Source organism: Fringilla coelebs, assembly GCF_963513975.1.
Source record: "Fringilla coelebs genome assembly, chromosome: 1".
Taxonomy (NCBI): Eukaryota; Metazoa; Chordata; class Aves; order Passeriformes; family Fringillidae; genus Fringilla; species Fringilla coelebs.
In genome coordinates this window covers 50,177,530-50,201,778 of record NC_140028.1, presented here as the reverse complement: position 1 = coordinate 50,201,778, position 24,249 = coordinate 50,177,530, and the positions used below count along the sequence as shown (strand labels likewise).

Here is a 24,249-nt window from a genome sequence, read left to right as displayed (position 1 = left end):
ATTTTAAAATTGCTACTTCCAGCAGGAAAAATCCAGCTGGCACACCTGCTGCTTTCTCAGTGTAACATACCAGCACCTAACATTTACACAAAGAAAACAGGATCAGGAAAAGAAGCGTTTAGGGATCCAGGGTTCCTAACAAAAGTAAACTGCTCTCTGACTCTTAATGCCATTTATACACTCCAAGGGAAAAAATGTCTGACATCTGTCCTTCGAGCAGGCATGTATGCACACAGTACTGAATTGCAGCAGTGACATCAGTCTAAAGAAGGGACAGCATAACTCGTTCTGCGGCCTAACATTACATAGCAACATTTCAACAAGACAGTTTCCTAAATCCCCGCTCTCTTGTCTTTGACACAAGGGCACTGTTGGTGAAAACTTCCATGCATACTTGTAAACTACTTCCTAGAACTTTGCAGGCGTCACATGGAGAAATAACTCAGCAGCCATTACTGAAGAGCACCAAGATAGTTAAAAACAAACTTTCAAAAAATGAAGCAGCTGTGACAACCTAAAGTAGTATAGAACATAATGTGGGTAGGAAAAAAACTGAGGCTACGTTTTTTAGCAGATAAAACACAAAACTGGGAAAAGAATGGTTGAAAACTCAATTTTAATTAAGCCTGTAAGTGGAAAAAAAAAATCAGCCTGGAATAAAAAAATAGTCCAAGTATGCCAACTCAAAGTATACTCATACTTTGTCAAGTTATTTACAAACCTGAAGCCAGAATATCTTCCAGAGTTGCGATATGGGAACACAAGCAGGATTAAGTAACCAAGCCTTCATGGTATCACACGAAATGAGACAAACCCACCTTCCAGGATAAGCTGTCAGAGCCTTTACAGTCCCTTGTGCTGAATTCCTACTCCTTGGGGTCTTAAGTTGTGCAATAAAGCTGAGGGCAAGCTTTCTGGATAAGAGGTCATTGTTTTAATTGATAAATACATAGGCAAAATAAATTCTCCTCCTGCTTTCTAACTTGCAGTAGCCAAGAGAATGAGGTACACAGAAAAGCACGGTCATACTAACAGAACAATCCTCCTCTTTTATGTTTTAGACAAGATCAGCACAAAGCAGTTCTGAATGACTGACTGTGCTTGTTTAAAAGCCATCATGCTAATATATCTGAGGAAGATGTACGATATTGTAAAAAGAGAAGCAATTTCAGCACCTATATGTTTTACCAAGTTAATTCTCAGAATGACTTGGCTCACATTCTCACATGCAAATGAATTAGCTGTAGAAAAATAAAGCTTTGTGTAAGTTTTCTGGCCATGTATTGCTGTTAATTAGTGCCAGCAGAGACTCCTTTGCACAAGCTTCCTTCAGCAGAAGGGAAAAAAATATGCCTAATTGCCCCTTACTTAGCAAAGAAGAATGCACACTTTGACATGAAAGTACTGCTAGAAAACCCATCAATATTAAAAGGAAGCAAAAGCTGGGCATGGTATCTGCTTAAGAATCAGATGTTCTCTGCTGGCCATGGGGCAATTGTAACACTCTTCCCTAACCATTTATTTGGTTAACTACTTACATAGTAGTCAGATCCCACTTCAAAAACCTGAGATGAAAGCCTTTGCAGCTGCATTTTTAAAGATGCCAGCAGATGCTGCTAGGTGCATTTCAGAACTCTGTGACACTGAACAAAACACCATGAAAATGAGTTTTCCAGCTTGACTTGCAACTGCAAGAAAAAGACAATGAACACACCTGCATTTGTAAATGTGTAGTAGAAATGTCATTCTTCACAAAAGATTTTGAGGTATTTTATCTATATAGCAATCTTTATTTCAAAATGGCATTTATTACAAAAATGTAAAAATCCAGCTAAACCAGAAACATTGAGATTATTTTCCTGGACTATCAACTCCAGGGAATGTTTTTCCTGTAGCCTTTCCCTCAAAATATTTTCCCTGCTTCCAGTCTGATTACAGGTGCAAATGTGCCTAAATGGCCTGGAGTAGATAAATATATAGAAAAAGACAAAAGCTTTGGAGCTAAATGCATGCAACAAGTTCTATCAGGAAGAAATCATTAAAAATAAACATAAATGTAGAGATAATGTGCAGGTATTCAGGGATCTGTTCAGTCATCCTTGTCCTTCGCTCCATGTTTGAGGATGCGCGTGAATTCGATGTAGTTGAAGTTGCCCTTTTTGTCAATGGGGGCCTCTCTGTACAGCTCATCCACCTCTTCATCCGTGAACCTGTCTCCCATGGTGGTCAGCAGCTCCCGCAGGTAGTCTTCTTGGATGAACCCTGCAGCACAGTGTAGGAGGACAGAGGAGGAGTTTTTACATTTATACGCTAATACATGGGTGATAATTTCGTTCTTCGAGTTCTTTCCCTCAATAAAAGATACCTACAGTCTTCATCTGCCAAATTAAAACAATACCATTAAACCCTATCACTAAAAATGCTCAATAATTACAAGGATTCAATCAAATCAGGCATCTTAGTTTGAAAGGTCCCACTACTTAAAAGAAAGACCATGATATGCTTTGCCTCTGGTGTTCCATAGAATATAAAAATTTATTAGCATTCATACTGGACATTCTTCTGAACAGCAGGGCTACATTTCCAATAGTACCAAGAACCTTCTAGCTCAGTATTTTAAAAATCACAAAGGGGATGAGTTTACCTTGAGCATTCCTATTGAAAAACCAAAAAAAAGGTCATGGAACTTGACTATTAACATTCAACAAGTGCATGAAACATAGGACAGTTTAGAACATTTCAAATTGATCTTAAATCACTGGTAAAACTCAAGATTTACCAGACTAGTTGCAAAGAACAAATTCTTGGCATGGTTTATTAAAGAAGTAGGCTTGTCTAACTTGTGATTGCTTTTACCATCACTCCTGTGAGTCACACAAGAATTTTCTTGCATTCATTTTCTTCTCCTTTTAGTGCACCTCAACAGAGGGAAGGTGGATACAAGTTGCTGACAGAAAAATTCTTGATAAAAGCACAACAGCTTTGAAAACAGTGATTTCCCTCATAAAAGCAGCCCCAAAGTTGAATTTTAAGTTGAGAGTAAATTAAGACCCTGGTTCCAGATCAACATCTTTTATATTTTCTCCTGTCTTGAATGGGATGAACTGTCAGAAATTTGAAATTTCGACAGAGACTGAAAAGGCAAATTTAGCACAGGAGGATACGGTCACGATTTTCAGTTTGCAGAAACTAAAATTTTCAGAGTTAAAAAACTGATCACCACTTCTATGAACACAAGTATTTGTTGTTACAGAAGTAAGTAGAAGTAATAAATACATACACTGTTATTTCACCCACGTACCTGTTGCTTCTTCATCAAAGCAAGCAAAAGCATTCCTGATGACATCCTCCGGGTCGGTGCCATTTAACTTCTCACCAAACATGGTGAGGAACATGGTGAAGTTGATGGGGCCTGGAGCCTCATTCATCATGGCATCCAGGTATTCATCTGTTGGATTCTTTCCTACAAATAAAGGGATTCATACTCGGCTTAGCTTTCAAACTGAACAAGTAATGTCAGTAGTGTTAATACAAACTGAGACACCTCTTATATCCCAAACTCAATATTTTGATTTTTGCAGCACAAATTTGCCTGGCAAGCATGAACAGACAAAAGGGACATTACCAAGGGAGGCGAGCATGTCGTGCAGGTCCTCTTTGTCAATGAAGCCATCCCTGTTCTGGTCGATCATGTTGAAGGCCTCCTTGAATTCCTGGATCTGCGACTGATCGAACATCGCAAACACATTGGAAGTGGCGCGCTGAGGGCGCTTCTTGGTGGTCTTCGTCTTTGCTCTTTTGCTAGACATGGTGGCTGTTGGTTCTAAAGAGACAGAAATATACCCAAGATTTAGCCTTATTAAATCACACTGCAAGTCCCTGGGGTAGAGGAACATCAGGTTTCACATTATTGGCATATCCTGAAGTACAGATTTATTTCAATATCTCCTGCTCCATTTTCTTTCAGACTTCATTTGCTGTGAAAGCATACAGCCTTTGAGGACTGAGGGACCAGCACAGTAGGCCAATAGGAGGCTGCATCAAAAAACCCAAATCAAATCAGAGCTCTTGAAACTCACACATTGCTTGTATTGCTGATACAATACTCCACCTGCATCTCCCACAAATTAATACAACTACATATTCAGGAATTTGGGAGGCACTGTTGACATAGAAGGATATGTGCTGCTAAACTAGCAGAGTGGTTAAATAGATCAGACAGTATGCTAAACTAACATTTTGGAGGAGAAAAAATGTATTTTAGGCTCTAAATAGCATTTTGTTAGACTAGCTACTGTTGAGAGAGAGGGAGAGAGCACCGACTTGGTTCAAAAGTTCTACAGTGCTATTCCCTTACACAGTGGAACTACTACACAACACATGCAAATGCCAGCACACTCTTTAGAATTAATTAAAAGGCATGATCCCTACAAAAGTGTGAAGACTGTTTCTTTTAAGCTACCAACCCTTATAAACATTTCTATGTTTTTTAAAATTTTAACATATCACAGATATACTAATTTTATTGTTTCCCTTGAAGCTGTCAAATGAAGAAATGACATGGTAGGTTATTATATATTATAACACTAGTACATTCAGACTAGAAGTGAGGCTTTTAAATTAACTGCATCTCTTTATCTGGGAAGATACATGTAGTGTTCCAACAAAATGTATGACAGCACAAACTGGAAAAGCTGAGTCATTCACTGAAAGGCAAACACAAAGTCCTCAAGACTGCTTTTGGATCAGAAGTTAGACCCTTTTTAATGTTGTTTCCAAAAGTCTCATAACCTCTTCTTGTATTAGCTAAAACTAAAGTGTCATCCATACTGCTAAAATCCTTCATAATACTCAAACAAAGTGTTATGCAAACCAGATTCCTTCCATCCTTCCCTCTGAATTTTACAGAAAGCACCTGTAGCGTCTCCTGAAAGAAGAAAATTCAAGCTTCACCTGTAATTGCAAGAATATCAATATTCTGAAATTTACACTAAGTATTAATTTTATAACTTAGAAACAAATTATCTGGTCAGAAAAGCAATGCTAACTGGAGTCATAACACAGTTCTAACTGTTTCTCAGATAGTTTTCTCAAAGATAGGATATTTTCTGTTAGAGTCCTGAAAAGCAAGACTGAAGTCACTAACTGGGATTCATCCTTAAAAAAAAAAAGGGAGTAAAATTAAGCAAAGTAACTCCCTTATACAATCAACCCAATATGCAGACACAAAGCGGTTATTTTTGTTTTTTGGTTTTTTTTTTTAACAAAAAAGGAAGGACATTTTACCTTGCTTTGTATTAGATACCTGACAGGGTGTACCAAGCATCTGGATCATAAAAGGAAATTCCATGGTTACGTCCTCCTCAGTCTGTCCACACAGACAGCTACTGATGTCCCCTGCTAATTCCACACTTTTAAATCCTAAGTGCATATACAACGTTCTTCTGACGTACAAAACAAACCATTATGTCCCGAACTAAAAATAGCCCCTGAAATGCAACTGCGCATCGCTCAACAACGCAGACGTTCTCTGCACTGCACTCAGTAACCACCAGCTACCCGAGATGTCTGGCCTCCACAACACTGCAACAAACAAACGTGAACTCTTGACTTCCAGATACTTATGCAGACAGCTGACAACAAAGGTAGTTTGCTTTCAAGCTGCAGCCAAGGGTTGTGCATAACTTTGGTGGTTTTCTTACCGCTGTAGAAGCCCTGAGGCAAGCTCTCATTTAACTCTGGGCTATTGATTAGAAGTTCCACTACCCAAAATAAAGTCAAACAGTAGCTTTTAATTACTCTTCTCTGGAATAATGCAGTTTTCAGGATATGGCTCATTCAAAGTAAACAAAAAAGTTTACTCTGCACATGCTGATGCTGACCAAATTGATTTTTGTCTTTTTACTTTTATGTATCTCCATATTCTTTACATATATATTTGCACCTCTGTAGCCTATTATTGTATTCATAGCTAGCATTTTACCTACTCTATTAGAAAGACAAAATACATGCCCCAGCAGCTCTAAGGTCTCAAGGTCACATTCTTTGGGATCCCAGGTCAAAACAGCTTCCTAACTTTTCGTAAAGTTTAGTTAATATCTAAAGTGGGGGGTGGGGGCAATGGTGGGATGTTCAGAAAAGGGGAGAACCAGGGGCAAATTATCTCATCGCCTCTGTCTCTAACTGGGGATTCTTGCCAGCAGTGCTAATTTGCTGAACATATAAAATTGTATCCATTTGTTACAGTATGCATCTTCAGCGCTTTTTCATCCAGCACGTTGTGCACCGTAAGGATCCTTATAATGGTAATCCCTTTTTATCACCGAATTGTGTCTGGCTTGTAATTCTAGGATCAGTGAAAAGGCATGAGTGCTGCAAAGGCAGTGCTCCCAGCAAGTCACTACCTGCAATTCTCTCACCTACAATTCAATCCTAAGCAAGAGGAGGTAACAAAAGCAGGCTGTCAGCACATTCTTTTTAATTCTGTTGGGAAGATTGACCTATCAGAGTATATTTTACTAGAAAAACTGAAAAAAGTGCCAATGCTTGCATTACTATTTTCTGAGTTTCTCTGAACCAGACTTGGGAACTCCTCCAGTCCAGAAGAGCTGTCAGCTCAGCTACAGAAAAACATCAGATCTCAGAGGCCTGCAGTGTCCTTCAGCACAGGTTTGCTGCAGCTATGCCTGAAACACTGGACTCAGCTCCAGGAATATCTGTTAGAAAAGAGGGTGGTACATTTTGGAACATGTTCAGGAAACCAAAGGCATCAATCCAGTTAGCCAAAGAGATCAATTTATGATTTAAAAGTTCCAGAAGTGTTTGCACTTTGTGTTACCCAACAAAAAGATCCACATCTATGCCAACACTTTTGTAATTGAAATAGGGTTATTATAGGCTGGAAAAAGAATTTGAGTAAATAAAAAGTGGGAATACTTCGCATTAGAATAGTGCAAGTCATGACAGGCAGGTTGAGTCCCTGTTGTTTAATACTATGCTGCACTGAATGGTCTGGGCCCTGTTTTGGAAGCTGTCCAAGAAACTTCAAATGTAAGACATTACCTGTGAGACACATCATAAGGTATTTCTTAAAATGCAATCTTTCTTTAAGAAGATTTTCACATATTAAAAGAACAATAAACAGGTAGTAGCAGCACTGTGCTGCTTTGTGTTGCCTGTATTGCCATTTCTTCAGCCACAGTGGATATCAAACCACAGAAGCACAGAGAATCATCTTGTGGTCCCTTCCTCTGGTAAAGTAATACCCTTGGAGGGAAAAAAAACCCAAGCAACTAAAAATTTTGAGTCACACAGTAAGCTGTGAAAATTTACAGCCCACTAACAGTGGTGCAAACTGGACCTGCTCAGGTGTAGTGACCAAAAGTTATGCTTTAGAAAACACTCCCATGTTTCAAAACTGTGACTATTGTAATATCTGCAAAATCTATTATTGAAAAAAACCAAACTACCACACAATAAATCCCCAAACCCATAGCCAAGAAAGTCTCTATGTGAACTAAGATAGAAGATCAAACTCCAAAGTCAACCCTCAAAGCTGAATCCCAAATTCTGTCCACATACTCAACTGCAGCATCACATCGAGTCACACATCCATCACAATCTGGGTGGCAACAGGAAGAGATAAGAGCAAAGTGCTCTCCAGCAGATCTGTGTCAAGGCTCAATAAAGAACAGATTACACTTTATGAAAGCAAACTAGCAAAAACCAAACCCTACGCTGTCCCACCCAGTCTTAAAAGCCACTTTAACACACTTCTCACTAATAAGCTTCCCAAAACCCTTGTACAGGAATTACACTTGCCTCAAAATCCAGCACCAGTGAATCAACACAGCCTGTCTGCAAAAGAGAAAACAAGGCTCAGAGGTGACCTTGGGTCACCTCAGGGCTGACCCGCTCTCTTCAACCACCTGAAAGTAGGGTGTAGCCAAATGGGGATAGGCCCATTCAATCCCAGTCAATAAGCGACAGGATGAGGACAGTCTGAAACTGTGCCAGGTTTAGGATGGACATTAGGAAGAATTCCTTCACAGAAAGGGTGGTTAGACATTGGAATGGGCTGCCCAGGGAGGTGGTGGAGTCACTGTCCCTGGAGGTGTTCAAGTGAAGGCCAGACGTGGCACTCAGCGCCATGCTCCAGGTCCCACGGTCCCATGGTCGGTCACAGTTGGACTCGATGATTTTAGAGATCTTTTCTAACCTAATTGATTCTGAGAGCAGGGGAACAATGGCACGCAGTCCCCTGTGCGGCTCTGGTTATTTCAAAACGCGAGAAGGAAGGGACAGACCCAGGCCCACTACCTCACCCTCTTTCGACCGCAGCAGCTCCCAGCCCTGCCCTTCCCATGCTCCGACAAAGCGGAGGAAACACCCACAGAGGGTTCGATGTGACCGGGAGGCAGCCGAGCCCTTCCGACAGGGAGACAAATACCTTTTGACACCAGTTCCCTGAAACGATGAACAGGGAGTTCATCCCCGCGGGCACTGTCCCCGTGGCGTCGTGCCCTGCCCGGCTCACAGGGCGGGGTAGCGGGGCCCGGAGCCGGGGTCTCTCCCAGCTCCAGCCCGCAGGGCGGTTCCCCGTCAGGAGCAGCAGCACAGAGCCGAGGCCCGAGGGGAGCTGCGGGGGGCGACGCCGCAAGGGACCCCGGCACTGCAAGCGACCCCCGACCCGGCACCGCCCACTCCTCACCGGCGGCCAGCGGCAGACCCCGCGGGCAGCGGGCGGAGCCCCCAGACTCACCTGGCGGCGGGAGACGGCACCGGCGGGGAGCGGCTGGAGCGACACTTCCGGAGAGCGGAGCAGCCGCCGCCCCGCCGGGCAGGAAGGAAGCTGTGGGCGAGACCATCCGTGCAGGAGGGGGAGGTGGCGGCTTGGCTCATCGCTTCGGCGGCCGGGTGCCACGAGCCGTGTCGGGGAGAGGACCCGCAGGGGCCCGCGTGATTCGCGTTCTTTCCCTGGAGTCTGCCTTCCTTGAAGGAGAAAGACAGAGCCACAAGCTCAGCCCCGCCACCCTGTGTGTGTGTGTCCTCCCCCGGCGACGCGTTGGTGCAGCGCGGTGTGGTCACCGCATTCCACAGGCGAGGGGCGGAGGCAGTCGCGCGCCTGCCCTTGTAAGGCAACGGCGGGAGTTTCCTGCTCGCGCCGGTGGGCGGGGCCTTGCCCGCTCGCCCCGCCCCGCTCCGGCTCGGGGCTGGCCGGGGGCTGTGTGGGGAGCGTGTGGGGAGCGTGTAGGGAGCAGCCGGGAACGGAGAGCCTCAGAGCCACAGGTGGGCAGGCCGGGAGGGACCGCAGGGACCGCCAGCTGGTGCAGCCTCTCCGCTCAAGCACGTGGCACGGGATTGCATCCACAGCGTTCTTGAACATCTCCAGTGAGGGAGACGCCACACCCTGTCTGGGCTGCCTGTTTCAGTGTGTGGGCACCCATATAGTAAGGAAGTTCCTCCTCATGTTCAGGTGGCACTTCCTGGGCATCTGACTCCTTGGCACCACCAAGAAGAGCCTGGCTCCATCCTCTTGACCCTCCCTTCAAACACTTACATTTAAAAGGTCCCCTCTCAGTCATCTCGAGGCTGAATGGGCCCAGCTCCCTCAGCCTTTCCTCATAGAAGAGGTTCTCTAGTCCCTTGGTTGACTTTGTAGCTCTAAACAGCCCAACACATGGTGTGGCACATTCCTGCATGCTCAGCAGCTGCTGCTGTGTCTGGAAGATGCACAGAAGATCACAGTTTATCCTGACTTGGAAGGAACCTAGAGGGGTCATAAAAGTCCAGCTCCTGGCCCTGCGCAGGACACCCCAAAGATCACACCTTGTGCCTGGAAGCATTATCCAAACACTCCTTGAACTCTGTCAGGCTTGGTGCTGTGATCACTTCCCTGGGCAGACTGTTCCTGTTCCCAACCATCCTCTGGAAGAAGAAGCTTTTCCTAATAAATAATACTGGTTTTAAGCTGAAATAAAGAGGAATATGGGACGAACAGAAACAGCACCCAAAAACAGTGACCACAGGTCAAAGATACAAACAGCATCATATAACAAATAGATATCACAACCCCTGCCTACGTGGCCTGATTTATAATTTTGCGTCTGGTCCTACTTAATTTTTAGAGATTTTTCAACTGTACATGAAGTCACATAGTCTGTGAAAGCAGTAAGAGATTACCCATATTTCTGACTTTTTTTGAAGGAAATGAACTTAAATGAGTGCCTGGGAGGTGTGGCCCCTGCCGTGGGCTCCGCTGGCAGAGGGCACAACTCTGGGGGGACATCTTTTCTGCTCAGCACCTGCAGAGTCAAAACAAGCCTCTTGCAGTTTTCCCAGTCCCTGCTACTGCTGGCAGTATTTTTTACCTATAGGGAATTGTGGTGGTTGCTGTCGCATCTCCCACCTTTCCCTGGGCACTGGCAGGATGCTGCAGGCTGCCTGCTTGGGATGAGCCTGTTGTGTCACAACAGGCAGTTCCTGACCCTGGATACATGATTTCCTGCTGTAGAGTAGCTCCTACATGGAAGCTGAGACAGGCTTTCCTCTCTTCATCCAGAAGTGGGTCATTCCTCATGCGGCATACAAAGAATGTCTTTGTTTCTGATGTTTCTAGAGTCCACTGCTTCCACAGCTGGAGTCAGTGGCAAAAATTATGTGTAATTTATCCAAGTTAGCCTTCCTATGAGCAGAAATCAGAATATGTGTCTATTTAAAGGTATTATTATACAACAATTAAATAAATAATACAATGACAATGATTTTCTAATGTTTTCCTTCAAAAATTGGTACAATGTTAACTCAATGTTCATTTCTTTGACCTATACTAAAATAATATTTTAGCTTATGTGAAATTGGAAAAATGGAAATAACAAGCAAAGCCTAAAATGTCAGTAAGGAATATGTAGGAAGACCTGTCAGAATAATCCTTTATACTTGGGATCTGTGTATGGGGAGTCCTGGATATGAGAAGCTGTTGGGTTTAATATTTAACATAATGACTAATACTTAATATATTGACTAACCTCAGAGGACTTTGGCCTACACTCTAAATCACCATAGTTCATTATCCTTTTACAATTTTTTTTCTGAATAATTTCTTAATGGAAAAAGATGAGCAAGGTTTTATTTTGAGAAGTAGGGAGAAATTGACTCAGTAGATTTTAGGAATCTTTAAGAAATACAGCAGTAATACTGGCTCATGAAGAGCAGTCCTGTTTCCAGAAAAAGATAATTAACGAGTTGCAAAAAAATACATTATTTATTTGTAGCATTCTTCTCATTAAACCTCTTTTTGCTGTATAAAAGTGCCATGAGTTCACTATAGAGATGGTGAAATTGAAACACAGGTGAGCTAGACTAGCATAAATGCTAAAGATGAGGTTTGGGAATGTGAAGGGATTGTCAGTAAGTTAGGTAGTTGTGGAGTCTGCTTCCAACGGGATTTGGAAGTTTGCATTATGAGCTTCAATCTTTGCACATCTACGTAATTCAAGCATCTGCCTTAAAGTGACTTACCTGCTGCTTCCTCAGAGGTCCCTAAAGAAAGAAGTATTGCGAGGCTGCTTTTAAACTCAGTCTTGACTATACCTAGACTTAGGCTAAGCCTTCTGGGTCGGTGACCCCGTTTGTTTGTGTGCATAGTCTCGCTGCAGTAAATAAAGTATTAATGGAGCTACCAGGCTCCTCTCTTGCCTGGCAGGCATTCTGCCGAGCTCTGTGGTCGTGAGTCTGAGGAAGGATCAGCCATCCTGGGCTCTCCTGGCCTCTGGCATCTCTGCATTTTGCGCCTTCCCTGTCTTTCCATGTTCTGTCATTCCATGCTCTCCACTGCTGTGTTCTATACACTGCTTCAGAACTTCTCAGTCTCAACACTTAACTCCCTGTGTGTAGGTTGTTATTTCCCACATACATTGAATACAATTTCCCTCCATGGAAATGATTATAAAGTAATTCAGGCTGGCAGGGGCAACCTAAAGTGAATTAGATCAATTTACCAAGAAGAGTCTGCAGCCACCAAAATCCTTGCCATGGGGTTATAAAGAGCCATAATGTCACACCTCTTCATCAGTGTGTCTCCTCTGTGAGGATGCATTTTACTGGGAGAAAGATCCTTTAGTGAACTCCATACTTTAATTAAGTTCACGTATCATACAAATCCCCAGACAACTCACTGGGACCTAGGGTATTCAAAGAATAAAAGCAAAGCACCATACTCAAATAAATGATTTACCTGCTCTAACCATGAGTAATGTTAAGCAATGCATCTAATGCTTTTCAAATAATCAAAAATTATTTGTTTTTCCAAGAAGTGAAATGATTACCAGAGTAATTAAACAGTGCATTTCCAGCTTTTTTTCGGCATGTGGAAAGCGGGTACCACATTATGGTCTTGGTGGTGCTCTCCGTAAGGCATTCCTGGGGCGGGAATTTGTCCCTGTGCTTCACTACCGTGTCACTAAAGTGAATATGTGCCTGTAAAGAAGAGGTGCTGTTACTTCCACCCGCACTGGAGCCCAGCAGCCTCCTGCTTACAGGTCCTGAGGAGACTGAGGATGATCCACTCACCTCGATTTCGGATTCCCACCTTGACCGGGACACGCTTGTGTCGCTGCACAGCGCTCGGAGCCGGGAGCCGTTCCCGTTCCGGCTGCCGCCAGCAAGGGGAGCTCCGCATTTGGGTAGACCCGAGAGACAGCCCGGGTGCCGCTATCGCCACGGACAGGAGAGGGGGGACTCTGTGAAGTGACATCAAATCGGTGTGGGGCTAAATCCTGCTGTAGGCTGCAGAAGGAAGGGGAAAGACCCGACAAGTGCCACGTGCTCTGGGATGACGCTTGGGGCACTTTGCGTTCTGCAAATCATACAATGGAATTATTGAATTGTAGGGTGATTTGGGTTGGAAGGCACTTTGACAGCTAATCATCTAGTTCCAGCTTGGGCAGGGACACCTCCTGCTAGGTCAGGTTGCTCAAACCCCAGTACAGCCTGGCTTTGATCCCTGGCAGGGATGGGGCATCCACAAATTCTCTGGGCAACCTGTTCCAGTGCCTCACCACCCCCACAGGAAAGAATTTCTTCCTAATATCTAATATCTTGCTATTATCTGCCCTCTTTCAGTTCAAAGCCATGTCCCCTTGTCCTATCATCACATGCCCATGCAAAAAATTCCTCTCCACTCTTCCCTCTCCACTCTTCCCTCTCTTGGAGCTGGAAGTCTACTATAAGTTGTCCCCAGAGCCTTCTCCAGGCTGAGCAGTTCCAACTCTCTCAGCCTGTCTTTGAAGGAGAGGTGCTCCAGTCCTCAGATCATTTTCTGGGCACCTCTGGATCTGCCCCAGCATCTGCCCCTTGTCTTTCCTGTGCTGAGGGCCATAGAGCATTGCTAGTAGCATCTGCCTGCCTCTATCACAGGAAATTTCTTGGTGTTTTGCAAAGTGAGGGCCTGCCTTGTTATAGCTGCCCCTCTTTGCTCCGCTTCACTGCTGTTAATGGCTTTTTCCCAGTCATTGGAAACTTTAGAGAAGTGTCCCCAAGCTCTGGTTGCTTCAGAAGCTTTCCTGTGAGCTGGGTGTATGACAGCTGTAAAAACTTTATGAAACCTGACATTGCAGTTTTACATGTGATGAAACCCCAAGCAGTCCCTCTGGTTTTGGTACATGTAAAACTGCAATGTCAGGTTTCATAAAGTTTTTACAGCTGTCATACACCCAGCTCACAGGAAAGCTTCTGAAGCAACCAGAGCTTGGGGACACTTCTCTAAAGTTTCCAATGACTGGGAAAAAGCCATTAACAGCAGTGAAACAGAGAATCAGTGTGTTCATTTTATGGAAAGCTCAAATATTATTTTTCTAAGATGGAAAGCATTCTGTTACAATCGCAATTACAAACACAATAATAGATTCAGCATCATAGTGATCAACACCACCTATGGCAAATATGTTTTCCATTTGTATAACAAAAATGTTCTCTCCTTGTTTGCAGCAGAGAAACATTCTGTGTGCGTGTGAAGAGCCAGAGCTGACCTACCACTTGAGCAAGGCTTGAAAATCTTCCTCTGGATCTAGGCTGAATTTAGAAGGAATTTTTGAATAAATATGAATTAAGTAAAATATACAAGTGGAAAGTATATGAAAATATATGAAAACAAATATTCTAAAGTAGGTCAAGAGCTGGAAAAGAAAAGCAGTCCTTCAAACCTGGAAGGCAGTAGAGAACTCATAGTTTATGAGCCCTTTTTGGTGAGAATTGATGAAATGAGCTAAGGACAGCAGTGAAAAAAAAAACAAATTGCAATGGAAAAATGAGTTAATTAACACAAGAAATTAAACTGAGCTTCACAAAGCTCTGATACACCTTCCTTCTCTAGCCATGCTTCCTGGTTCAAATATGCCTGGATATCCCACAAGAACATGGTAATTTTGATGTTAATATTTAGAACATGTTTGCCCCTTTGTGTAGCAAAGAAAAAGTTATGAGGACTGCAAAAAATCAATGAAAGGTATAAATGCTTTTAAAATCAAATATTTGGAATTTTTCCTATCTATATGCCTCTCCCATTAAATGAGCATTATCTAACTAGTCTCAGTCACCCAGTAATCCATTGACTCCCTTTTGCCAGCTATGGAAGGATGTGTGATTTTATTCTGTTGATGAGCCCAGAAGACATCTCAAAAACCCTTCTTTAGAGAGAAAGATTTTGTGCTTTTTAAAATGAAATCTCACTTTTAAAAGAAAAGTAGTAAGACTCTGGCCATTTTACATATTAAAGCAGCCTCGAGACCAAAAACCAGACCGTAATGTGAAATGGCATATGTAACTTGACTCAACTTCTTCATCTGGGGATAAGGGAGAGCAAAATCCTTTTCTAAATGCTCCATCCAAAACTGTAATTTGACCCACGATTTTGTGATAATGTTGAAAAGTAGCTGATTGCAAAAGATAGGGGAAATTGAAAGAAAAAAAAAGTGGTTTTTAGTCCCTCTAGATATTCCCATTTTAAAGGTAGGCTCCTTGTGTCTCATATTGCAGAATAGCTGCCGAAAGACCGTGCTCCCCTGTGGCTGCACCCCAGAAAGGCTTCCTTGGGGTATCTGACAGATGTAATAAAATCCTTTTTTCCCCCATTTTCCTCCCCTTGTAACAATTTCAAGGAAGGAAAAGGACAAGCTCACACTTTTCTGACTGGAAGTTCTATAGCCCTTATCCAGCCAGCCCTCCTCCCACCAGATTGTGCTTGTCCAGCCCTCCCTGCTTTCTCTGGAGCTGCTGTCGGGGGGAACAGGGGACCCTGGTTTCTTTGCTGCAGGTTTGGTTTCCCGTGCTCCTGCACTCTCCTGGAAGATTGCCCCCTTGCTAGGACAGAAAGCCCATGAACAGGGCGAGACGCTGCTCACTTTAGCTTTTTCAGCAACCAGGCTTCTTGCTCTCTTCATGAGCAACCCAACAGCAAAAGAAAGCCCAGCTGCTCCACCAGGAATTTCAGGAGATGATCAGCAGCTGTTTTTAAGCCTCCAGCAGTCATTATGCAGCTGCACTTGGTCATGAGACCCTGCTGGCATGAGCAGAAGGAAGGGACAGATTCTCTCTATTTACCCTGCCAGCTACTGTAACAGCCTCTGGAGAACCCTAATGAAATAGTAAGAATTTACAGATGAGTAAGCAGGAAATCAGCCCTTCTTCAGGAAACCAGTAAAACATTCTTTCATGATTGTACTCAAACACGCTCCCAGACGCTGGCCGAGGATTCCACTGTCTGCCCACCATGGATGTTGGAGCAGCACACACCTTTCCCCTCCAAAACCTAAAACACAGGACTCTTTCATTCATAGGGAATGTCAAGTACTGTGGTACACTTAATAAGGTAACATTATACAACCAAAATGAGAGAAATTCAGATATCAGCTGAAAAAAATTTCCATAGTGTATTTTCTTTTAATTACACTTTAAACTTGCAAAGTGATGACAAATACATGTATTAAAAATTTCAAGGTGTTTCTGGCTGGTTTGATGAAAATTGTTTCTCCATCATATGGAAAAAAGTACAATAAAATACTAGTAAAATATTTAAAAATTATGTGTTTCTGGTCCCAATTTTTTGCCGATCCCCACAGTGTGGAAATCACAAAATTCCATTGGAATCTGGAGTTTTCAAGAAGTTCAGCTTCTGCAAGCTAAGTATACTAAAACTTTAATTCATAAAATGACAGAAAATATGCTTCAACTGTTCAGGTTGATCTCTCCTAGGTGGCTGACTTGAGTTTTCTTTGGGCTTTGGCCAGAGGAAAAGCGATGTTTAAATAAATGGGTTTTTTGCAACAGAAGTGTGGCTAGACTTCAAAGAACTGCCAGGAGGTGATAAATGGACATCAGATGGGCTCCAGTTTGGACCATCTCATAGAAAATAAGACCCATCTAGTAAAAAAACGCTTCCCCTCTGGTTTTGCATGTGGCTATAAATAGTAAACAAAGATATGCCTCATATATTTTTCTGTGTACATTTAGTCCTTGGGTTGGTACCAGCTTTTTAAGACAATGAATCACATGAACTCCAGGCTCCACATGCTTTTAACTTTATCTGGTAACTCTGAATGTTGTGGGTCCATATCTCTGTTCTAAGTATTCCTACAAAGATTATGCTGTTATCTATAGGAATGTTTCTAATTAATCCAAAGTGTGGGTGTCTGTAGAGAAGATTATTTTAGAGGCTATCTTCCTGGCACGTTTGTGTCTTGCTGAAGATTAGGAATCATATCTGTTGGTGTAAGCAGTGTCATGGGCCATGCAGAGCAGCACCTCTTGTGATAAAGAGATTGTACTGCCATAATGCTGGCAGGCATTTTAGGATCCTGTGCTGTGTGTGCCCACCCCTGAGGAGTGCAGACCTCTGTGTGTAGTTTTCTGAATAACTCATCTAGCCCAGTTTAACACACAGATGGATGCTGGAGGAACCATGACTACCAGCAGTTCAGAAGCAGAGAATACCCGGACAAAAGAGACTTTTCTGCCCCACTGTCAGCTTCTTACCAGCAACAGTGAGATCAGCAAGTAGGAACACATGTTGACAAGGATTTTATAGTACATTTTTCAGAACAATTTAAAGACCCATGGAAAGATAAAACTCAAGATGCTGGTATCACTGCATCTTCTTGAACGGGAGCAGCTAATGTTAATCACAGGATTATTGTGTTTGAGGATACTAGAACTAAAGATATTCTGTGACAAAAGTGTGGAATTATTAATGCCAGATCCCAAGCAGGTTTCAAATGGCTGCTACATTTACAAGGTGAGCAGGAGAAACCTGGGCAAAGCTTGAGGGCAGTAGCTTTCCAGTTAATGCAGAGAATTAGGTTGCAACATCTTCCTTAGACAGCAAAGTCAATACTGGCACTCATTGGGGTGGTACCTGCCCTACTGAGCAAACTCTGAGAGAAACCATTTTCAAACCAAGACATAGGCATGCAGCAGCAAAGTGATCATGACACAAAAACTTTAAATACCAAATAGTTTGCAAGTGTGTTTTGGAAACAGGTCTCTATTCATTGTACTACAGGGAAAGTATGAGCCAGTTACAAAAGAAAATACAAAGGCAATTATGCATCAGGATTTTAATGTTTGGAAATTTGACTCAGATGACTGGAGTCTGAAACACATTTCCAGAACTATATTCTTGGGTCAGTCTTGCACATATTTGGTTCCTACCCTTCAACCTTTCAACAAGGTTGCATATCCTTGTTGCTCCACCTCCATGGGCAGACTGAAAAGCCAGGGATCACAGAGTAAAAAAGGCAAGGGAGAGTATAACACCTCCTGTGCTCACACTGATGCAAGTGCCAGACCATTCCTTGAGACTATTCAGATTTGTTAGCCCTCCATCTGCTTGCCCAAATTGGAACAATCATGAATGAACCTTTAGCTTCCTGTGAACTTTAAGTCCACCATAATTAAAAGGTAGCTGTTAATTAAGTGTATGTGCAGCTCACCCAGTGAGTGCAGTTCCTAAACACCCTGAATACTACATCTGGAACAGTAATGCCCTGATAGGCAGGTCTTTCTTCCTTGAATTTTTTGGGGATTCTCAAATATATTTTTCCCAGGCAATTGCTTTTCCTAAGTAAAATTATTTGAATTGCAAAATGGATTTGTTATTACAAACTTGCTTTAAGAACTTGTGCTGAGAAGGGATTGAAACTAGAGAGCTTTGTGAATTGTACAGCTGGTTTCAGCTCATTACTCTAAAATTATTTTCAGTGAAATAATATTATGCTTGTATCTGACACCTAGAAAGAAAAACTAAAAACAAATAAAGCATTACCATGTTTGCTAGAGATTGTGAATATCAATATTGCTTTCAGCAGTTTTCTGTGATCTATGCAAATAACCATGTGGTTGATTAGCTAGTCTGAGCTTGCATTCAGAATACTGAACTATGATCCATTAGTTATATGCATAATTCAGAGATGCAGTGCTCAGAAAATTAATGTTCTTCAGCAATTTTACTGAACAGATAGAAATTGTAAAATGCCTGGTTTTGCAACAGCAACTCTGCATTTTCACAGTGTGCAAGGTCTGTCCAGTTCAGTGCTTTCAGTGTTGAATAAGGCAAATACAGATTGCCTGTCTCAAACCTTGTTGAGTGTTATCAGCGGCTTTTCCTTGCCACTGTCCAGTGTGAAGATGATCATTATCTTTCATGTGGGTCATTTAACTTCTGAAACCACTTCAGCTTCATATGCAGCTCTTTCAGAACTTTTGGAAAAGTAATTTCTTTCTTCTGAGGCCCACATCCTTTATCTGGACATGCAGCTAAAGATTTAACCATGTTTCTGGACATCATATTTGTGATCAAATCAAATGTTTGTAGCTCTGTAAGCCCTCATGACAATCTAGCAGTGATGTAGCACTAACCCTTCCATGAGGTATGCCCAGAGATCATCCAGATGTCAAGGTTTGCTTTCTTAGGAAAAACCCCCTCTTTGGTGACAGCCCACAACTGACTGCAGGAAACCAGTTCTCCTCAGCAGCTTTCACCAGCTGCATTCCTTCAGTGCTACCAGCCCATTGACTTGACCTCTGCCCCAATTTTCCAGGGTAAGGCAAAGTTTGAGAAGCAGGATGTGGGAACATAAGGATGGGAGATAGAAAATTGAGCAAGTAGGTTGCAATGTCAAAATACTCTTTAAATCATCTTTAGAGCCTGTCACTGTCAAAAATCAGCCCTTGAATTGAAGGAAAGGTTTGCAACCACAGTTATACACTGGAAGCTTGTGCAACAGAGCAAAAAATTTTTGCTTTGTGTCCTTGATAAACTACTGACTCCAGGGCTGATGCTAACAGTTCTGAAACAATAAGGAGAATAGTAAAATACAGCTGAAACTGCACTGCTTGAACTGCAGAGATTTTAAAAACAAATCTGTCATCAGATCTCCACATGGTCTGTTGTTACTCTTCCACAACTTTCAGAGTGCTGACAGCCAGCCTGTGGGCATTGGAGTATCTGGAGGAGTTTAAACACTAGATTGTAGAGCCCCAAACATGTCACAGTTTTTAAAAAAAAAAAAAGAAAAATCAAAGTAGGATTCTGGAGGAGAGCCCCCAGATTTGTGAGCATGTATGGATGATACTCCTGTCTCTCAGCTGTTAAACAAGGTGAGGGCTAGCACAGGTTGCCCAGGGAGGTTCTGCACTCTCCATCACTGGAGGTTTTGAAGACCCAACTCAACAAAGCTGTGAACAGTCTCACAGTTGACTCTGCTTTCAATTAGAGGGTCAACAAGAGACCACCTAGGTCCCTTCCAACCTTAATTATTTTGTGATTTTTGTGATTCTCATTGTAGATCCAAATTGCCTTTTAGATGTGCTGTGCTGTCTGTTGATAGCAATTACTAGAAATTGTTAGCTGGACTAGCTGTATGAAAATGGAAATGTAAAACAGTATACAAATTTCTGCAAATGAAAGGCTATTTAGACAGAAATAATTGCAAATAGAGTGATGACAGTAAAATGATGGGACACTTGTTCTCTGTCACCAGCAATCCTATCAGTGAAAATATATAGCCAGTTTCTGAAGTCTTTCACTTATGCAGAGGCTTAATTGCTTAATCATTTTCCTAGAGGGATTTTTTCTGCTTAAGATCAATAATGACTTTCTTGGCAACTAAAAATTTTTCCAAGTGCATAAATGCAAACTAATTAAATTAATAATCCCTCTTTTATTTTACTTCAGACATACCAACCAGAGTAGCTGAAAAGGTTGGTCTTATAAAGCTGCACACAATGCAGACTCATTGGAAAGAAGTGTGATTATGAATCACAATTGAAGTACAACTAGATTTAGAAATTCTGCTAGTGTTGCATTGTTTGAAATAGTAATTCTCCATGGTGTAAAGAAAATTTAGAAATAGGTGCTTTGTACAGTCAAGGAAGACCCTTTGAAGAGCAAAACCCTCTTGGAAAAGAGAAAAAAAAGAGAAAAAATGAATGGAAGAATACAGAATAACTAGACCAAAAGTTATATAACAGAGAAGAAAGATGAATCAAAACGTTCTGATTCTTATGCCCTGGGTACCATGCAGCTGTGGTGGTTACAGACTGGGAAAATCTCCCAGATTGCTATGGTTTATAAAGGGGGCAGTACCAAATAACCAAGCTGGCCAGCAAAATGGGGGGGGGGGGGGGGGGGAGGGGAGGATAGGATAGGATAGGATAGGATAGGATAGGATAGGATAGGATAGGATAGGATAGGATAGGATAGGATAGGATAGGATAGGATAGGATGTTTTGCCACAAACATTGGGTGAAGGTTTTGCTTGGAAACCAGAAAAGAACAGGAAGTTTATCACACTCTCAAGGTTTTGTTTGTTTTTCTTTTTTTTTCATTTGGAGGATATTTTTGTCTCAACCTACTTTCAATGCTTGATAATTACTGATCTATGAGAGCCTCCAGCAGGGTTTTTCCAGTTCACATTTACTTAATACTTCAGAAGAGCCAGTGGCTGCAATAACAGGACCCACTGGCATGAAGAAAAGCAGTTTTTCCTTTTGCAAACCATTATATTGAAGATGGGTTTCTGTTACGATTCCACACAAGATTCTTTTTCTGTTAGACAGATCTTTGATGGCTTTGAAGAACGGACTATGTGTTTAAAATAAATTTAATTTTTATTTGCAATCTCTCTGCCTTTTTTCTCAATATGGTAAGAAAATAATTTGTTAGGGGGCAAAACCAAGAACTTTTAAAAAAAATATTCATCACATGGCTAAAAAACTCAACTAAACAAACTTTCAAACTGAAAGGAATCAAATTTAAAACATATAAAGAAAGACAGTTCAGCTGAGATGGCCATGACAGGTACTACACAGAAAAGTTGTGACACAAGAAAATTAGATCTGATGAAAAATCCAAGGTTATAAGTAACAGTTAAATAAACTAATGTTTAAAATATAAAACAACTGGAAGATATGAATACAGTATCTTAATTCCTTTGAAAGCACATCAGCATCTGGAAGATTTTTGACAAATTACTTTGGATGGGAAGCTTGAATGTTGTAGCTCTCCAGCTCCCACAGCTCTGCTATGATTTATGCAAAGCAACAGCAATCATCACCAGAGTCAGGGAAATAAAGAGAGCAAGAGAATGTTTTCCCCACTTGATTTGCATATTCTGAATAAATTTCTGTTACATATGCCTGTCAAATTTACAAGTGCATATAAAATCTTTGTGCAGTTTACGCAGAGATCAAGTAGTGACAAAGTGTGGAAGAGATTAAAAGTAGCTGGTGTGAAACAGTACAAAGATTTTTAACAGAAGGATTTTTAGGTCAACTGGGCAATGATTTGTTTTCAACATCCATTTCAGATGACTCAGTCAAGGGCTAAATGATGAGAAGCTGAGTATGCAGAAGAGGCTGGGCTGTACACTCAGCAGTGCTACAGCCTCTGCTTTGCACACCAAAATGGTCCCTATATCACTTGTTTCTGCCTTGTTATGTCATAGCTTGGCCTTTTAAGTTCTCATGAAAGGTCTCAGAAACTAAGCTCCTGGGATAGAATCATAGAATGGCTTGGGCTGGAAGGGACCTTACAGATCATCTCATTCCGACACCCCTGCCATGAGCAGGGGCAACTTTCCACTAGACCAGGTTACTCTAGGTCCCTTCCAACCTGGCCTTGAGCACTCCAAGGAATGGGGCAGCCACAATTTTCCTGGGCTGTTCTGGTGTCTCACCACCCTCACAGTGAAGAATTTCTTCCTAATTCCCAATTTAAACTTGCCCTCTTTCACTTTAAAGCCATTCCCCCTTGTCCTGCCAGTACAAGCCCTAGTAAAAACGTTCCTTTACAGCTGACTTTTAGACCCCCTTTAGGTACTGGAAGGCTGCTCTAAGGTCTCCCCAGAGCCTTATCTTCTCCAGGCTGAACCTCCCCAGCTCTCAGTCTGTCTTCATCGGAGAGGTGCTCCTGACCTCTCATCATCTTTGTGGCCTTGCTCTCTCCTTCTCATGTCCTTCCTATGTTTGGGCCCTCCGAGCTGGATGCAGCACTCCAAGTCTCACAGAGCAGAGAATATTAGCTTTATATATATATGACCACATAACACATGCCAAATATCATGGTTATTTTTCTCATGTATTTTTTTTTTCTCAAATGCTGGACAGCAACATCAGCATGCAAAGTGGTGTTTCGAATTGAAAATTTGTTGATGAAAACTAAGCAAAAGGAGAGTTTTTAAAAATAGCACGGGAACGAGTGAGCAGGTGATCAACGTGCCTCCACATCAAAGTGATGTGGTCATGCTCTTTACTGTGAGAAGTGGTAGAAATACAAACACAAATAAGAGAAATAATCAGACAGGGACAGAAATAAGGCTGCATAAGCACAACCTTGACTTAATAGTGCCCTTACATAAGTAAGTGCTTTCATTAGGAGGCTGGGCTTTCTCATTATGCCTATTATGCCTCATTTTAAAGCATCATCTGGGTTTACAACAGAGCCTCAATGACCTCAAGCTCTTGTGCTGAAAAAATAATTAATGTAATGACCACATAGACATTGTCTAGAGATATATCTGGAGGAGATTTAAATTAACTGATTCATTTGGACTAATTATATAGTGCCAAGATCAGGGCTGGCTAAAAAACTCACCCCAAACTGTTTAGCTCAGTAAATAGCAGGTGGAAGAGTCCTTTGCTGAGCTTTAAATTGTCAGAGTGACACCATCACTACTAACGTTGGATTTAGTTAATGAAATCTCTCGTGGCTAAATCTCCCTGTTATACCTGTTATCAGGGAAAAAAAAAGATGCTCTGTTTTCTGAGCCAGCTGCTTGAGTAGGCAGAGGAGGATATTTTAATAGCTGACAGTCACCCCCCACCTGTCCCTCCCCTTCCCTGTGAGTTGCCCTTGGTACCTCTTTGGTACCCAGCAGCCAGTGGGGTTTTGGGCACACCTGGTGCCCGTTTGGTATTTGTGCTCCTCTCAACATCCCTGCAGTTTGCTTAGTGGAAGTACTGAAAGGAGGTATAAGTCATTCACCCAGAAGTCATTGCAGTGGAAGAGGCGGGGATGTGCTAACAAGACATTTACAGTTTCTGCTAGAAAGTCAGGAACAAACTATAGCAAGAAAAAGATGAGGAACTAGAAATGTTCAACGGCTTATAAAATAACTAAATCCCAGTTGATTTTCAGAAAGTGAGTAAAGGCTGAGCTCTCAACTGTAGGACTAGTGTTATACTGAATTCTAGAATTTTACTGTAAACAGCTATTTATTATTTATTTATTTATGTATTTATTATTTATTTATTTTAATAAAGGGCTTGGTTAAGCCACCGCAACTTCTCCTATAAGTCACTTGAGCTATAAGATCATAAACTAGGTAAGCTACAAATGTTAAGGTGAAACTTCCCCTGGAAAGGATATTGAAAACCTGTCCACTTTGATTTCTTGCTTGTTTTCCTGAACTATCCAATACTGACCATCATCAGACAGAAACTGATCTTGCCCTCCAGTCTTTGAAGCATCTTATTTTAGTTCATGCCAGTCCCTTTTGTTGAGTATCCAAACTTAAAGTTGCTTAGAAATAAAAAAAACTTGTCCTACAGCATGGATGGAGAAACCAGAGTATTGGCCCATTAGATAAAAGTCAGGATTAATCCATTTCAGAGTTAAACATACTGCTGCCTTTGTGGAATATAGCTGCACTGGAGTCTGAAGTCATCAGCTATAGCAGATATTTTAAGTTACTGAAA

The 24,249-nt window shown here is 42.0% G+C and overlaps 1 protein-coding gene across 3 annotated transcripts; it reads right to left on the bottom strand.

Annotated features, from left to right (window-relative positions):
- Nucleotides 1–597: 597 nt before the first annotated feature.
- On the bottom strand, nt 598–8,872 carry LOC311154896 (myosin regulatory light chain 2, smooth muscle minor isoform). 3 transcript variants are annotated; one of them, XM_084207740.1, is made up of 5 exons: nt 8,762–8,838; nt 7,822–7,857; nt 3,626–3,823; nt 3,302–3,463; nt 598–2,262 (listed from the first exon to the last, which is right to left on the bottom strand). In XM_084207740.1, the coding sequence occupies exons 3-5, from the start codon at nt 3,807–3,809 to the stop codon at nt 2,090–2,092; spliced, it is 519 nt and encodes a 172-aa protein (XP_084063866.1). In that variant the 5' UTR covers nt 3,810–3,823; nt 7,822–7,857; nt 8,762–8,838; the 3' UTR covers nt 598–2,089. The 3 variants fall into 3 exon arrangements, with proteins under 3 accessions (XP_084063866.1, XP_084063865.1, XP_084063864.1); XM_084207739.1 differs by lacking the exon at nt 7,822–7,857 and having other exon boundaries at nt 8,762–8,872; XM_084207738.1 differs by lacking the exons at nt 7,822–7,857; nt 8,762–8,838 and adding an exon at nt 5,287–5,462.
- Nucleotides 8,873–24,249: the final 15,377 nt, after the last annotated feature.